Source organism: Macrobrachium nipponense, chromosome 24 (assembly GCF_015104395.2).
Source record: "Macrobrachium nipponense isolate FS-2020 chromosome 24, ASM1510439v2, whole genome shotgun sequence".
Taxonomy (NCBI): Eukaryota; Metazoa; Arthropoda; class Malacostraca; order Decapoda; family Palaemonidae; genus Macrobrachium; species Macrobrachium nipponense.
In genome coordinates, this window is record NC_061091.1 from 52,612,568 (window position 1) to 52,630,894 (window position 18,327).

The 18,327-nt window shown below is 40.1% G+C and overlaps 1 protein-coding gene across 1 annotated transcript in view; it reads left to right on the top strand.

Annotated features, from left to right (window-relative positions):
* The window catches only part of LOC135205628 (tyrosine-protein phosphatase 10D-like), a 254,197-nt gene that overhangs the window by 198,551 nt on the left and 37,319 nt on the right, over nt 1-18,327 (top strand). Inside the window, 8 exon segments of the mRNA XM_064236423.1 lie at nt 2,309-2,468; nt 2,615-2,787; nt 5,932-6,132; nt 6,732-6,926; nt 7,980-8,096; nt 8,307-8,472; nt 9,343-9,560; nt 18,085-18,280. Coding sequence (XP_064092493.1) covers nt 2,309-2,468; nt 2,615-2,787; nt 5,932-6,132; nt 6,732-6,926; nt 7,980-8,096; nt 8,307-8,472; nt 9,343-9,560; nt 18,085-18,280 — 1,426 coding nt within the window.

Below are 18,327 nucleotides of genomic sequence, written 5' to 3' on the forward strand. Positions count from 1 at the left end.
CCCCACGTCTTGTGGGACAGATGCAATGCTGCACTCCTGGGACAGCCTTCAAGTGTATACATTTCCTCCTTTCGGGTTGATTCAACAGGTACTGACCAAACTCAGGAACAATATCAACACTCAGATGACTTTGACAGCCCCCTTCTGGCCCCAAATACCTTGGTTTCCAGACCATCTGGACATGTTGACGGAAGTTCCAGTATTCCTTCCAGAGAGGTAAGATCTTCTCAGACAGCTCATTTCCAGTACTTCCATCGGAACCTCTGCGTGCTGAAGCTAGCTGCCTGGAGACTGTCCAGCGAGCAACTCGTCATTCGGGAATATCTAAGGCAGTGGCTTACCAACTGTCTTTCTGTCTGAAAAGATCAACTAGGAAACTATACCTGACTAGGTGGGCTATGTACCGTAGTTGGTGCCGGAAGGAGTAGCATAGTATTTCACGTCAATTGGTTGCGAAAGTGGCAGATTTCCTCTTGTTTTTAAGGAAGAAAAGATCTTGTCGTATTTCATGATTGCTGGGTATAGGTCGATGCTCAGTAGCACGTTCAGTTTTCGCCTGCCAGAGGTTTCGACCAGTAGAATTTTGCATGTTCTATTAAGATCTTTTAGAATAGAACACCCAGTTTTTCCGCTTTGGGCCCCCTCATGAGATTTAGTGGCTGTTTTGAGACTGTTGAGTTCTTCATCTTTCGACCCTGTAGAGTCGTTATCCTTAAGAGAGCTAACCAAGAAGGTGTTATTTTTAGTTGCTCTGGCTACAGCAAGAAGAATTGGTGAGATTCAGGCAGTGGCGAGGACGGTATCTTTTTCGGGGCAGGATATTTTTCTTTCTTGCCAGAGTTTGTTGCGAAGTCTGAGTCTGAAATGAATCCCCTTCCTAGATTGTTTAAAGTTTCATCGTTGGATGATTTTGTAGGAAGTGACAGATCTGAAATGCTGCTGTGTCTGATTCGAGCTCTCGAAGTTTATTTGTCATGCACTGAGAAACTTTTACCTCGTCCGAGAACCTTATTTGTTTCCCCAGGTGTCCATCTCGTTCCATTTCCAAAAATGCAATTAGTTTCTTCTTGTGAGAGGTTATTAGTCAAGCGTTGGATGGTTCTTCAGCGCTTTTGAAGCCTTTGAGTTCTTCTTCGTGTCCAAGGGCGCTTAGTATCAGGGGGATGGCTACTTCTTCAGCTTTCTTGAGGAATTTTTCAGTGTTGGCAAGATTGGGGACGGCTACTTGGAAGTTGGTGTTGGTTTTCACGACGTTCTACCTTTGGGGTATTCAGTTTTCTTCAAAGAAGGGTTACTTGCTGGGTCCTTTTGTTGCAGCCAACTCAATTTTATAATTAGCTTTGGATTGTTAGGGTGTTAGGGGTTTAGGTAGTCAGTGGTAGTCTAATTGAACTTAAGAGTCTCTGTTGGTCAGGGTTCATATTGAGTGTATTTATTTTTTTTAAGGTCTTTGAGGTTAAGCAGATCCCAATGGTCATGTTAGAATATCTTCAACTTCTTCTGCACAGTCATCTGAGTCAGTGAGCAGTAGAGAACTCGAAGGTCTAGCACACTCAACTTCTCCAGACATGAGAGGCTGGATAGCCCCATGGGAGGTTTGACTTTTTCTCCTCCATTCATGAGAGGTATACAATACCACATGGGAGGCGCTTATGACTCAGACGGTACCTTAGACACGAGACTGATGTTGGGGTACTCTCTCTGCAAGCATCCTCACCTACTGAGTTGGACAACTAGGCGAGGGCACATACATTTACACATAGTAGGTTAATAATGAGTTACCTGCTTATGCTCCTTGGACAGGTCATGCTGAATTAGATTGATCCCACCTCCATTAAATGTTGTTAATAGGGCTAATTCAGGTGTTCAGGGAGTGTATTGCAATATGAAGTTTTCATAATAAAACTAATATTGTAGTACTTCCCTGAACACCTGAATGATTCCCACCCTCCCCACTTCAATTTTGATAGTGAGCGACTCAATTGGGGATGTTGGCCTCTGTCGGCCGATATTTGCAGCAGCGTTGCCAACAGTATCTCGGGTAACTCATTTGACAAGATTTTACCTGCAGCGTTGGTAGCACTGACAGTTAATTACAAACTTTGTGGGTAAATTTATGGGATATAGTTCGGGCTGGTTAATGACCAGGGCTAATTCAGGTGTTCAGGTAATTATTACAATATTAGTTTTATTATGAAAACTTCATATTTTAAATTTTCAAAATTGTTTATTTGTAATAAAAAAAAGGGGACCACATATTGGAGTACTGTTAATAGGTATGATTATTAACCCCTTTTTTGCTCTGCAGAAATCAAAGGAGGTACCAGGAACACAGGCTACTGAAGGTATTGAACGAAAGTTGACAGTCTTAATTGAAGATCTCAGGCCAGGAGAGCTCTATACCTTTGAGATTCACACCACAGCACATGATGTTGAAAGTGAAACTGTCACCATGTCAATACGAATGAGTAAGAGAAGTTGATTACTTTTTTTTACCATAGTTTTTCACAATTCTTTTACATGTAAAAGGGTAATTGAATAAAGTTGCTACATATCGTTACCTTTCAATATTTATGTGGTCAAGAATATTTTGAATAATTATATTTAATTTCAGGGCCAATCATCACATCTGAGGTTACCTTCCTTAACCAGAAAGAGACAAGGTCGTTTACTTTGCGCTATACAGCAACACCAACAAAAGATGCCACATTTGATAGGTATAGATTTAAATTATCAGATCCAACAGTACCAGTCAAGGAAAAATCAGCTTCGGATGAGGATCGTAAGGTACTGTTTTATCAAGTATTGTTTCCATTTACTTTTTCTAAATATCCATCCCAGTGACTGAAGTATGTTTCATAAGTCTCTCTCCCTTGTAATGTCCTTCTTTCTTTTCCTTATTTATTCTCTTTACTTTGTTTTAGTTTATAGGTCCTTTATCGTTTCTTGCTTTACTGATTGTTAGTTGTTAGTCTCAGGAGGCTTAGGAAGACAGTGCACTTCATTAACACACAAGTAATAAATATAAATAAAATTACAAGTTAAGTATGTGACTAAGAATCGAAGTGTGAGCCTTTCTTAAATCTTCTAACCCACTACTGTGAGGTTCTGGACCCTACACTGCTTCTGTTCTCGGCTTGATTCCTTCCGCTTCTCTCCTCTCTGCTTCTCTATTTGCCTTCTGGAAGGTTCTTCAAAGGAAATTGCCTCACCTACCATAGGCAGAGGATTTGCTACTGTCTCTCCTGGTAGGGGTCCTCATTGGTTGAGGATTATTTACGACGTCCCTTGGGTGTGATTGATTGACTTAATTCCTATCCTTGTGGGTGGAACTAGCCTAATGACGTCACCTGGACTGTTGAGTTTCCGACGAAAGATCAAAAGCCAGGTCACGAGGTCCAGTGTGTAGGGATGCAAGTACTGTGTAATATTTCTGTGCTTATACAGTAAAACATGAAAATGGTTTTAAAAGGTTAAAATGGGGAGAAAGTAAGAGCATGTATTTTTGCTGTCTGTAGATGACTTTCTATTAGGTATTCTAAGCAATAAGGTGGAATGAGAAGAGCTTAGAAGTAACAGGAGAGGGTTCCACAGAAACCTACAAAGCCTCTTCCACATCCAGTCACAATTATTTCGGGTGGTCTGATGTTGGCATGGCTTTAAATTTAGGTATGCGGGACATACCTATGTGTGTATGTTTGGAAACACTAATTAGCTACCTCTATTTATTTTCTAAATTGTATTTTATTTTAGAGTTTGTCTTCTCATGTGCTTTCTATTGTTATGTCTGCCATACCTTCAAACCCTGCGGACTGAAAGTGCAACAGCTGCTGTTGTAGAAGTGTTTCGAATTTTGTACGTATCTTTTTAGAGGTTACACCTTCCTGCACCAAAGCAAATTTTGGTAATAAGATCAGTGTGGTAAAATCTTGATCACTTGCCATCACATATTGGATTATACAGTCATCACCCTGTAGATAACAGATCATGCTGCATCTCCAAAACATAAATACAGGGTTTTATCTTTCCCGAAGGTGCCTTGATAGGTCATCAAACGGAACCCCATGGTTTAACAGATTAGTTTTTGTCTTTGGACTGATGCCAGAGCTTCATCCTTTAGATTGACATTCTGCCATAAATATCATATATAGTACCATATGTGCTGGCGTATAAGACGACCTTTTAACCTTTAAAAATCTCCCCCAAAATGGGGGGTCGTCTTATATGCAGAGTATAAAAAGGAAACCTTAAATCCTGCCGAGATTTTCAATGATAGGCTAACCCCTGAAGTGCCGATAGTTGCGTCAATAGTTAACTAGCGTCACAACTATCGACACTGTAAATAAAACATGTAATAATGGTAAAAACTGTAGGTAATTCAAGTGAATCACTAGCGACACAATCACTGATACTGTCAACAAAACAACTGTAATTACTGTCGGTAATTACCATGATTAGGCGTTAGGATGAGCGAGCTCTCACTTTGGTACCTGTAGGTGAACAATCTCTTTCCATAATTCTAAAAACCAAAAAGCTCAATAAACAACCTAAATATTTTCTGGAGGAAATGATCATTTGCAAAGGTTTAATGTTTTCCAGAATATAAACGTTGTCACCCTACGCCATTTGCATTTGATATTGTTTACTTTTTCAAAATCTCAACCGATTGAGTACTATCGATATCTTTATTGACATTAGCTGCTAGAGATGTAATTCAGAGATACGTTTTCTTTAAATTAGCAAAGTTGGGCTTAAAACGTGCACAACTCGTGTGTTTTTGCCAGTTAAAGACGTGCTTTTGCCTCCAAAATTCAGTTCCTGGTTATGTTTGGCTTACAAGCAACATTGTTTACTAAAGACCAATATTTCCTTGGTAGTACTTTATAATGAAACTAAAGTATATTGTGATATCGATAGTTCCTAGTTATTCTTAATATCGGGATTTGTTCTAATTTTAAAGGAATACATTCATGGAAATCTGCTTCCAATGGATATTACTCGGCTAATAGTGACGTCACAGGCAGTGAGCATTTGTCGTGTTTACCATATATTTTTCTTAGGGGAATACAAAAGTATTTTTTTGTAATAGTTAGTTTTGCCAAACATTACAGAATCTTGAAGATACTGATTTTACACATTTTTGGTGTGATGATTCTAATTATTATTGCTTTTATTTATGTAAAAATAACTTACATCAGCTGATTGAGTTATGTAATTTAATAAATTGGGGTCGTCTTGTACGGCAAACATACCTTCAAACCTACAATTTTACATGAAAAATTGGGGGTCGTCTTATGTGCGGGGTCGCCTTGTACGCCGGCATATACATAAGTATTTTAATTGATAAATAGTTGACCCTTTTTGTTGGATACTACCAGAAGTCAACTCACTTGAGAATTAGTGCATATGTTTTTACCAATTTTTCTTTGAAATAACTGAAATTTAGAAACTAGCATTCCTGCAAGAATGAGAAGAATATCTATGAAAACAACTTTTATATCTTCTTAAATGAAAACAGGTCACTATCAACATTATTCAGTAGCATTCACAACAGGACTTGAAGTTTTCAGAGTTGGCTGTTAAATCCACAGTTGAAGATGCAGTATTAAGAGTTTTGTTTCCTCAGAATCTGGGTTCTCATTAGTGCTTGGGAGTTGAGTTGTGTAGACTAATACAGTATTCATGTTATAAGCGCCTTGAAGAGTCTGATCCCTTTAGAATATTTATCTTAACCAAAAAGTGCTCTGGTCTTGACCTGACCACCAGCATTATAACAACCCATTAATTACAGTTAACGGCTCCATCAAGCCATCAAATTAATTGTCTCATTATTTAGCCTACCACATATGTTTCTTAATCTTATGGCAAGAAAAACGAGCTTGGGGAATTCAGGTTACAAAAAATATCTAAATTCTGATGTCTTCTCTACAGATAATTTTTGACAACCTTGTACCAGGACGATTGTACAACATCACTGCCTGGACAGTATCAGGAAATGTAACCAGCCAGCCACTCATCCGTAAAGGTCGGCTCAGTCCTGAACCAATCACTAACATAAATTCCACTCGTATATCAGACACTGAAATCACCCTAGCATGGACCAAACCTGAAGGATACTATGACACATTTGAGGTAAGTAACAATTCTCGTAATATTGGTTTGCCTGAGCGCTTAAGTTTTTCTGTTAGGACTTTTAGAGCTTACCGTTTGGAATTTTTTTTAGAAGAAATATTGTTATGTTATGTAATTTGTCTTCAGTATTCTTTTGTAGTTTTGATATTACGAATGAAATTAAAAGTGAGAGCTTATGAAGGGCTACCAACTATCATTTCATTCAGTGACTTACTGTCAACTGATTTTTATAATTCACCCAAAAATTTTTGAAACTTAGTGTTGCTTGTTTAATGCTCTTAAGCTGTATGTTGTCTTGGCAACTACTACTATGTAAGAGTAATAACTTTGGGATACAGTTACAGAATTAGAAAAGCTTTATAAGGTCAAGAGAGTTCAAGAAGACTTGATGAAAATACATCATCTGTGTAGCATAGAAATGAAAATTTATGGCAATAGATTTTTGTCACCTTTGTACTACTGTATTTCATACGTTAAACTAAGTGCATTTATCAATTTTTTTAATTGCTGTTCCTATATATTTTTTCTTAAAATTTGATTTAGATATTGTTGTTTTTATGAATTCTCTTTAAAAAAACATTTTCTGTCAACTTTATCAGGTACAATACCTTGTGGATGATATACTATTCACAAACAGCACCAACCTCGACACCATAACTCTAACTCGCCTACGGCCACACAGAAACTATACCTTCACCATCTTGACACGTGCAGGCAGTGTGGATCATATCTTTATGAGACAGTCAACACCTGTGTCTGCCACCTTCACTACAAGAGAAAGTACTCCTGGAGAGGTAGGCTGCAACAGTGAATATTTTCATTTTCTCTCTTCTCCTGATTATTTTTTTTTTTAATTGTTACTGCTATTTAAACCACCCTATGAAAAATTTCAGAAATGTACAGTGATTGTTTGTTGAGAAAGTCACCTCAGTCATAGGGTTGTCCTATTATAGTGGTAAACCAAACTTTTACCCCTTAAACATAAATGAAACAATCAGTTGCAATCCTGTTTAGTTAATATGTAATACTGTATTTTAATTGAAATGTTCTTAATATTTACTTCTTCAAATAGCAAGTCTGGATTACATAAAAACTCATTTTTTTTACATTACATGTCAAGATGTTTCCCTTAGAGTGGTTCCCTTATTCCACTGATATATCCAAATAAAAGTTGAGTCTCAAGTGAACATAAGTGATGTGCTAATGACAGGAGATAAGAGACATACTGCTTCTATGTAAGGAAAAACGAATTGTAAAGAAATTCTTTCATATTTGTTAATAAAAAATGCATTTAACTACCAATAATCTAAATAGATGTAAAGTTTCCTTTGCTGCCAGTAACTTGTTTTTCCCATTTTTAAGAGACTAAGAAAAACAAAATATATAGTACTGTACATACTTAAAACTAGCATGCCAAATTATAATACAATATTCTAGTTTAACAAGACCACTCAGTCACATTAGTACTGGAATTCCTTAAAGCTTGCCCAAAGGGTTTTTTGTAAATGATAAGCACAAATTGGAGTAAGGTAATAAACAGGAAAGTGGGAAAAACTCAAAGGAAACATGTAAGTAAAATAGTATATAAAGTACTGCTTCTGAGAAAAAACAAGTACACAGAGAATGGAAGTAAAACAATTAAATATAAAACTTCAAGGGTACTTCCAACTTCTTGAATGATGACACAACTTCCTTTTAAAGAAGTAGATTAAGTTTTTGTCAGTTACAGGTCAGTTTAGATGTATCATGAAAAGTTCAGGTATCATCACCTTACTAATAGAATCAGTGTTGTTATAATAAATGCTAGACCCTGCATTAGCCATTTTGACAAATTTTCATCAATCAAGGTTGAGGTATTTACTCCAGTGGATATCCGTCCAAATCGAGTGACATTCAAGTGGTCCCTTCCAATAGATGAACAGAATGGAGTCCTCCGAGGATTTAACATAAAATATGGACTCAAGGTAAGAATGTGGGATCGTTTTCATCAATTGACATTTACATGGCAGTTGAAATTTTAGTGCATCACATCAAGTTAAGCTTTGGTTTATAAAAATAATTTTTCTGGATTAAAATTACTTGGAAAACAAACACGTAAAATTTTATTATCAAGAAATGTCTTGTTTGGTATTGTCATAATGCAGTTGTTAATTTTACCACTATTTACCTTACAGGGGACACCTGTAGAATTGATGGATAAAAAGAACTTCAGTCCTGAGGAACTGCAGGGTTCAATTACAGGTCTTGACCCAGGGAAAACTTACTCATTCCAGATTGAAGCCGTAACTAAAATAGGGTCAGGACGGGTCAGGTATTGGGAGCAAGATATGCCTATCTGGGGTGAGTTTCAGTGCTGATGTTGCTTCAAAAATATGTCAGTATTGTATGGTATAGAGAGTTTTGTTGTACAAAAACATACATTTAAATTACGTGAATTTGGTATTAATATGCAAAAGGACCATTTAGTATTTTAGCAGTTTTAAACATTAATCATTCTTTATCATTTTTTACTTAAACATTAATCATTCTTTATCATTTTTTACTCTGGGGTGAGTAGTAATATCACAGTACATTAATTTATGTAGGACCATATACATTCAAACAGTATTCATTCATTATTTGAATTACTGATAAAACATGCCAGTATGTACATAGTGGTAATATCATGGATATTTTAGCTACTGTTTGTTATGCTTTTGAAGTGGGGAAAGATTTTCACATTACAACTAGTCACATGTGTGGCTTTAATGATACTTTTAAACTACAAAAAAGCCTTGTACATTTTCTGTAGGTTTATTATATAAGTTTTCATTTGAAAAGACTTGCCTGTCATGTTTACTTCTTGGACATTGGGAACTTATTTTAAATATTAATAACTTGGTAGTATTTGTAAATGAAAAGAAAAATATTCCAAACAGTTGTTCTTCAAATACTGGTGGTAACTTGTGGGTTGACCTGAGCTGTGAGTTTGTGTAGGGCTATTAAAAAAGACATTTTTATTTTCAATAGGAAATATATAGTATCTTTATGATCACTTACTTCATCCTTTCACCATTTCCAGATATGTAGTATACTCCTAATAGGGAACACTAAAAAGTCAGTCCTGATTGTGATTAGTGTTACTATTCCATATCATAAACTTGCATATTAAAGAGCTTAAACTAAAATGTAATCTAATTGAAAATAACCACCCAATTCATTTCCTAACAGCTCCTCCAGATCCAGATTCTCTTGTTTTTCCAACTGAAGTCTCACGTACTTCTACAACTATCCGCATCCGTTTCCGCAAGAACTACTTCACAAATGAAAATGGCAAAGTTATATTATACAGTATAATTGTTGCTGAAGATACTTCAAAAATTAGTACAGGTTTTGAATTGCCTGCTTGGAAGGATGTGCAAGGATACACTGTTTGGCCTCCTTACCAGGTAAGGGTCTGATTTTCAGTTAAAAAGTCTTGAATGATGTAACAGTCTTTTATAAGGGTACAGGTGAAATAAAGTTTTTCTGGTTGATCTTCTATAACATAAACACTGTGATGTCTTGCTTCTATCTCTGTTCCCAGTCTTGTAATTTTGTATAGTATTTAATATTTAACAGGATACCTGTCAAAATGAAAGGAGGCAGAAATATTCATGCTAGTCATTTTGACAACATAAATTGCAGTGTGCTAATTTTCTGGAATTATGTCTGCTTAGTTAAGCTGTACTATTTTTACTTAATTTTGATATTTAAAGTGATGTTATACTTGAGGATTCTGTTCAAGATAGCTTAGTGACAGATTAAATCTAGCTTTTTCACAGATGCAATACTTAAGTCATAGTCAATAAAGGGATTTTGACAAAGGAAAAAATCTATTTCTGGGGGAAGACCTGTGTCGCCCGGTGAAATGCTCCTGTAGCACGCATTTCTAGGTATAAATAGATGCTAAATATACCAGAGAAAAAAGCTAAATGGAATGCTAAAGTTACTACCTTCAGCTCGATCACCCATAGGGCGTCGGTATAAACACGGGCGAGTGGAAGCCACTACCACGGGTTTTCTGCCAATTAGAAGATTCCCTTCAAAACCCCTCTCTAGGTAGGTGCCATTACAAGGACTACTACAACTCCCGCCCGAAGGCTTCATTCCTGGATTACGCACCCAAGCTTGGGCTGGCTACAGGGTGGGGACCTGGAAAAGAGAGGGATAGGTTCACCGGGCGACACAGGTCTTCCCCCAGAAATAGATTTTTCCTTTGTCAAAATCCCTTTTCTGGCTCGACCTGTGTCGGCCGGTGAAATAGTATCAGAGAATGGCCATACAAGCTTGGAAAATACAAAAATCAAAAGATACAAGGAAAAATAAAAATAAAATGTTCTCTTAAAATTAAATTTTAATAACCAATGTAAAGTAACAAGATACAATGGTAAAAAAGGAGGAACAAATATGACCAGATCCATACTATCCTGGGATAACAACAGGTAAGGAATACAAAAATGACAAATATAAACAATGTACATGTCCGGCAATGGATTGATAAGCAAACCAGCCCGGAACCTAAGGGAGATAGGTAGGGATTACGAGCGAGGCAGGTGGGAAAGAGTGAGTATCAAGGGAAAAATTTTAGAGCAGAATAAAGGAATAGGAAATAGAGTTCTAAGACTAGGCCGTATCAGGGGAGACGATGCTCCCTGCAGCCACTGCTGAAAATTTAAGGGCCTCTAAATTCTTTAGATAGTGGCGTCTAAATACTGCCGGAGATTTCCAATCCTTAAATTTTTTAAGATCCTCGAAGTTCATATTGTGAAAATAGTTAATTGAGGTAGCCACTGCCCGGATATCATGGACGTAAGGAAATGAATCCGTATTGGCTTGTTTAATAAAATAAAGGATTTGTTGTCTGATTCCTTTTAAGGAAATGGTTCCGCCTTTCTCTCTAATAAAAAGAGGACCTGAAGACTTTTCAGAAGTTCTGGCCGGATAAGATTTTAGTGTGACAATAGGACACAATGATGAGTCCTGTGTGAGAGATATAATCTTCCATGGAGCCCACCTATTTTGTGGGTCTTCATTCTTGGCTAAGAATTTCCAATCTGGGGATAGTAGAACTTCATCCGACGGGAGGAAATCAATGTGATTTGGGTCTCTAGAGAGAGCTGACAGTTCAGATATTCTGGCACCTGAAGCCAGACTCATTAAGAATAATGTTTTCCTGAGAAGGGTTATATATGAGCATGAATCATTATCAGTGTCTGAAGCCAACTTGAGTAGATAGTTTAAAAACCAGGAGACTGTGTGGGGGCGGTCCACTGTTCTCAGACGGGCACATGCTCGAGGGATAGATGAGAAGTACGAATCTGTCAAATCAATATTAAAGCGCTGAAAAATCCTCCTTAAGGCAGATTTAGTTGTAGTAATGGTACTAGCAGCCAGACCTTTTTCAAACAGGGTTCTAAAGAACGAAATTGCCAGATTCGTAGTCATCTTTTGGGCATCTGAATCTTTTAGAAAGATGGCCAATTTCTTTACTGCAGAATCATACTGTCTAAGTGTTGACTCTCTTTTATCTGATTCTACGAACAGGATGTTTAGTGGATCGACACTAGCATCTTTCTGAGCCACAAACTTCATGAAGTCCATAAAGTTAGGGCATTTAGAATTCTTGAGGAAGCTGACACAGTCCGAGTTTGTACTACTTGAGTCAGTTCTGGACAGGGAATCCGTCTGGGATGGAGATTCAACTATAGTAGAAGAGGAAACCAATTGTTCTTCGGCCAGTTGGGTGCAACCAATGCTACCTGTCTTGTGAAAGATCTGAAGGCCCGGGATTTGATTGCAAATCCAACGGAATGACTTCATGTACAAGGACCACTCCGACTCCAGCGGAGTTGTTCTGGATAGTGAGTCTGCAATGACATTCCGTACTCCTGCCAGGTGAGTAGCTGACAGGTGCCAATGATTTTTCGTTGCTAACGAAAAAATTGCAATCATTACATGATTTACTTTGCTCGTCTTGGAGCCTCCTCTGTTTATGCAATGAACTATCACTGCACTGTCCGAGACTAATCTTACATGACTGTTCTTGACTGGAGCTAGACGTTTTAAGGTCAGACAAATGGCCATTGCTTCTAGGACATTGATGTGGAACTGGCAGAATGTATTCGACCACGTTCCTTGAACCTTCTTGTACTGGGAGTAGCCCCCCCAACCGCTCAAAGAGGCGTCAGTGTGGACTATCAGGGACGGTGGGGGAAATTGCAGTGGCACTGACTTGGAGAGACTCCGGGGTTCTGTCCACGGACGGAGTCTTTTCTTCAATATTGGCGGAATCAGAGAGATCTTGTCTCTGAATTTGTTGTTGGCTCTTTTCCACCAGACTCGATTGATATCCTTCAGCCTGGCTTTCAATAGGACATGTGTTATTGAGGCAAACTGAAGAGAACCCAGAATTCTCTCTTGAGTACGACGAGAAGCCTTTTTGTTCTTGAGGAACTGTCTCGTAGCTTTCGCTATCTCTCTGCACTTCTTTGATGGGAGAGATAGCTTGTGTGAGGTTAGGTCCCATTGGATTCCCAACCATTGAAAGCGGGACGCCAGGATGAGACGGGACTTTTCCTTGTTTATCTGGAAACCCAGATACTCTAGGAATTCTATTACTTTGGCTGTTGCTTTGCAACACTCCTCACCGTTGGTTGCCCAAATGAGCCAGTCGTCTAGGTAAGCTACTAACATTACCCCTTGAGCTCTTAGTTCTTGGACTACTGTCTCTCCTAGTTTGGTGAATATTCTGGGCGCTATGTTGAGCCCGAATGGCATGACTCTGAATGAGTAAGCTTGTTTTCCTAGTTTGAAGCCTAGGTATGGAGAGAAGTTTCTTGCTATCGGAACATGATAGTAAGCGTCTGTAAGATCTATAGAGGTGGTGACGACCCCACGGGGAAGTAAGGTCCGCACCTGCGAGACGGTCAGCATGCAGAACTTGTCGCATTGAATGTATGAGTTGAGACGGGACAGGTCCAGAATCACTCTTCGTTTATCCGAGTCCTTCTTTGGTACACTGAACAGACGTCCTTGAAACTTCAGGCGATTGACTTTCTTTATTGCTTTCTTTTGAAGGAGATCTTTGGCATATTCTAGTAGGTCTGTCGTTGGAGTCTGGTGAAAACTGACTGGTGGAGGAGGCCCTTTCTCCCATTTCCAGCCCAGACCTTTCGATACAATGCTGTGGGCCCATGAACTGAAGATCCAATGGTCCTGAAAGAGATACAGTCTCCCGCCCACCTGTGGAGTCTCACTGGTTGGTTGAGGTCTTACCTCCTCTGCCTCCTCTGAAGCCTCTGCCTCTAGAGCCGGCTCTCTGTCGGAAGGCACCTCTGGCTCTGCTACTACTTGCATGCTTGTTGTAGCCACGAAATGCTCCTTGTGACTCAAAGGAGGCGTTGAAGGCTGGGGAGGCTACTAAGGCGGTTGAAGTCGAAGGTTGCTGAGTCGGTGGACTCTGCACCAGGACAAACTGTTGCTGTGGCTGTACCTTGGATGTCAAAGGCTTGCCGATCTGGGAGACAGGAACCACTTTGGAAGAGGAAGTCGACGGCTTGGGAGCCGAAGACGACCTTGCAGAGCCTGCCGGAGAAGGCTTGGATGGTTTGGATACCTTTAGCAGGGATCTCGTCTTCCAGGCCTTGACCTTGGGGATGACCGAGGTCGATCTATCCCAAGTGGGGGCGGACTTCGAAGGGAAGCCCTGGAAAGAAGGGGGAGAAGAAGGAGTGGGACTAAAAGGGAGACTACCTGCTTCACTTACCTCCCTACCTACCTCCTGATCCTCTGTGGCCATTGGTTCGCGGTGAAGGCTGATGGCCTCGACTTCTTCTGTGACGATGTCACACAAGCCCTTTTGGTCCTCTGGGAGGGGTTGGATCTCCTGACGGATGCCCTCAATAATGGGATCTGCCACAGATGCAGGTACAGCCGCCGAAACCGGAGCGCCTGGGTATAGGAGGGAACACAGCTCCTCCGACAGCACGTAGGGCTGGCCGGATTTAGCATTCCTCCCGAATCCTCCCACCCAGGACTTCAGGGACGCCATGGACGAGGTCTTGAGTGACAAACTAACCTTTAAAAATAACCATATTAGAATCCCCCGTGTCAAAGAAATTTCCCAAAGTCAACTTATAGCAGAAATTTTGCAGAAACAACGAGGCGAAAATGTTACTTACCGACTCGTCTGACACGATCTTCACCAATTCATAACAAACTGTGCAGGCCTCCGGGTGCCAGACCATATTCCCATCTACCGGGATGGCACAGTTGGCATGAGATCTGCAGACCTCATGCCCATACGACCTATACAGGATGGCCGGACATCCCGACACCTGGCAATGGACCATCTGTAAGTTGAAAAGTCAAATTGGTATCATTAAATAGAGGCGCCGGAGTTAATTCCGGCCAGATGGGTGCACTTTAACTAGATATTTAATCCGTTATAGGCAATATCGGGTATAAATTTCAACTTACTGGTTATTAAAAAAAGCTCTGGATGTCTCCGCCTGCTCCGGAATCTGTCCTCGGGATCGGTAAAGCTACACCCAGCGGAGAGGGCCTGATACGAGCAGAACAGGGGAATAAGGTAAGACCTAAGCTTGAGTCTGATCGCATCGCAGCAGATTAATGCAACATAATCAAATGTAGGCGCATTATCTGAGCGGCGGAGCAGAGGTACATACAATCTGGTGTATAGCCTGCTGGCTGGTGTGATGGTAGACCTCACCTGGCCAGAGGACTTATGGGCCCGGAGACATATTAAAGAGATTACACAAAATACTAACAACCAATCTCCTCCGACTAACCCTCCTGGAAAAGCTATATGCTCTAGCGGTCGTTCATCGGTAGGATTACTTGAACCGCGAGCTAGCTAGGCAGCACCGGACGAGACCGGGGCAGGGGGTGGGGGGTGTGTGTCTGGAGGAGAGTGGACAAGTCGTGATCGCCTGGCCACAGCAACCGATCAGTGAGCCACCACCTTTCGGGAGCTGTAACAAGCCTACCACTAAAGGGAGCAGAAGACGGTAGGCCAACTGACATCCTAAAGGGGGCAAAGGTCCAGGCTACACACCACAAGACAAACATAAAATAAATGATGAGGAATTACTGGAAGAATTGCGAAAGAGGAATAACAAGGGGGGGAGGAATGCACCCAGCAAGGATCCAGCCTAACCCTCTGAGATCGGTACAGATCCGGTCAGGTAGGCTAGCCTGGCCTCCAAAGGACGTCATGAAGTGGACGAATAGAACCTAACAAAACTCTCTAAAATCGAAAATTCCAATCTGGTCAGACACGATAAGTCTAGGCCCAACTAACATGACACGAGAGGGACTCTCTGTCCTGGACCGCTCTCCCAGCAAGCACAATAGCCTGGGCAGGAGGCGGTAAGAGTGGGGCCAAAAGGGTGGAGGGGCAGGACTGCCTGACCTACCTTCCAAAACTAGCCTAGGTCTGGTCGGGTAGGCCAGGGAAGGTATCACAAGAACTTCCAACCTCACAAAGAATATGAATATTTATTATAAATGTGCATATAATCGAGTGCATTACTGACTAACATCGAAAAACACAATAAAAGAATGCATGCAAGAATATTGCGAGAGAGAAAGAGAGGAATCGCCCTCTCCAGAAAACTGGTGTACTATAGGCTAGCTTAGAAGCCAAAATACACTACTCGCGTATAACATAGAAAATAAATAGTACGTACGAAGGGGAACCAACACGCTCCTGAGGGATTGAGGACAAAAGCCAAAGGCTAGAATAACGAAAAATAAACATATAACAAGAGACCTCAGAGTACGTCAGGAGCGAGTTAGGGCCTACGACGCAGGGTGACCAGACGTCCTGTATTTGACGGGATTGTCCCATATTTATGACATTTGTCCCGTGTCCTGTATTGACCCTTCCTGGGACGCCTTTTGTCCCGTATTTTCAATATTTGAAAAAAAAATACAACATACTAGTGAAATTTTGCAAAATACGGGGTAAAGGCGGCCGCCCAAAATTGGCAACAGTGCAGCGAGCCAAGAACGAACAAATCTGTCCTTGGTATTTGATTTTTTAAACATAAGGCAGCATGTCCGACAAAAAGTGCAACAGAAAAATGAAGAGAAAATGTACTTTTAGACCAGAGTGGCAAAATTACAGTGATTTCAAGCAATGGCTCGTCCCCCAAAACAACAACGAAAGCGGTGCATACTGCAAAATATGCTAGAAGAATTTTAGCATTACGCACGGTGGATTGAGGGATGTGTGACAGCATGGATCAACAGCAGCACAAATCAAATAAAAAAGCAGCCTCAGCTGCAGCAGTGTTAGGAATAAGATCATTATTCCCAGCAAAAAATTGTACAGAGGCAGAAAAGGTCTGGTATATATATATATATATATATATATATAATATATATATATATATATAGATATATACATATATATATATATGTATGAATGTATGTATATTGTTCAACTACCTCTCCAATTTAGGTGTCCCGTATGTCAATTTTCAAAATCTGGACACCCTGCTACGACGTAAGGATAAAATTCGTAAAACCAAAGCTCCAGAAACGACAGGAGCTAGAATAACGATGGGGTATACAAAAAAAGTAGCATAAACAGTGAAAAGCAAACAGTGAGGTAAATATCATCATAAAATAACAATGGGGAAAAAAAAAACGCACGCAGCGAATGATGCACCCAAGATGGCGGATGTAAAAGGAGCGTCACCCCGGTTCGCGAGAACTAAGGTGTCAAATAAGGGCTAAAAAGGGATGTATCGTGCCCTCACGAGATACAAAAACGTAATATGGAATACTCAACTTAGATGAAGAAGCTTGGGGCTCTGGAGCAGACATGGCTTCGCCAAAAAACACAGGAAGAGGGCAGTGAGAAAAACATGTGCGGTCACTGTTGCGCGCTAATACAGGAATGAAGCCTTCGGGCGGGAGTTGTAGTAGTAGCGAGCGGAAGGTTGTATTGTAGTCCTTGTAACGGCACCTGCCTAGAGAGGGGTTTTGAAGGGAATCTTCTAATTGGTAGAAAACCTGTGGTAGTGGCTTCCACTCTCCCCTGTGTTTATACCGACGCCCTATGGGTGATCAAGCTGAATGTAGTAACTTCAGCATTCCATTTAGCTTTTTTCTCTGGTATATTTAGCATCTATTTATACCTAGAAATGCGTGCTACAGGAGCATTTCACCGGCCGACACAGGTCGAGCCCAGAAATCAAATTTATTCATCATAGGCAATACTCATTTTTAGCGCATTGGGTTGATAAAGAAACTGCTTGATATTGGAGAGAGTTTCTTATTGCTGTTTAAATACAAACTGTTTTTTATGTTATAATTATACTACTCCTTCAGTTTGGTGTATCTGACTGAACCATGGTATTTATCTTACCACTGAATAGGGTGGACAGTGATAGCTTTCTTGAATTGATCCCATATTACTATTTTTGTTTTACAGTAATTACTGAAATTTGTTTGATATCCTCGCACTATATGTACAGTGGACGCCCCGTATTCGCGTTCTCCAGATTCGTGGACTCACACATTCGCGGATTTCTCTCGGGAATGTTTCCCTGCATTATTCACGGAAAATTCGCGCATTCGCGGTATATTTCTATGATAAATATCCACAAATTCCTGGTTTTTTTGATGAATTTCATCATAAAATGCACTTTTTGTGATAAAACTATTAAAAAAACCATGTAGGAAAATTTTTAGTGGGTTTTTCTTGAGTTTTAACTAACAAAATAGGCTTTTTTTAGCATTTTTATAGGGGTTCCAAACATTCGCGGGTTCTAACTATTCACGGGGGGGGGTCTGGTATGCATCCCCCGCGAATATGGGGGGGACCACTGTATAGGAAACTTGAGGTATCTTTGAATTTTATGAATCACTCCTAAATTACTCTTGTTAATTGTATTGCAGGTCAACGAACCCTTCTATCCATTCGCCAACTCTTCTGTAGTTGATTTTGATATTGGAGTCGAGAAGGATTGTGAGTTTAAGGTTAGCTATTGCAATGGGGAACTTAAGCCTGGTACAGAATACAGTGTCAAGATAAGAGCATACACTGCTTTAGACAAATTTGCCGATACCCATTTTAGTCATCGTATAACAACAGGTGAGTTGCAGTTAGTCAATGTAGTATTGATGTTAATTCAGAGGTAG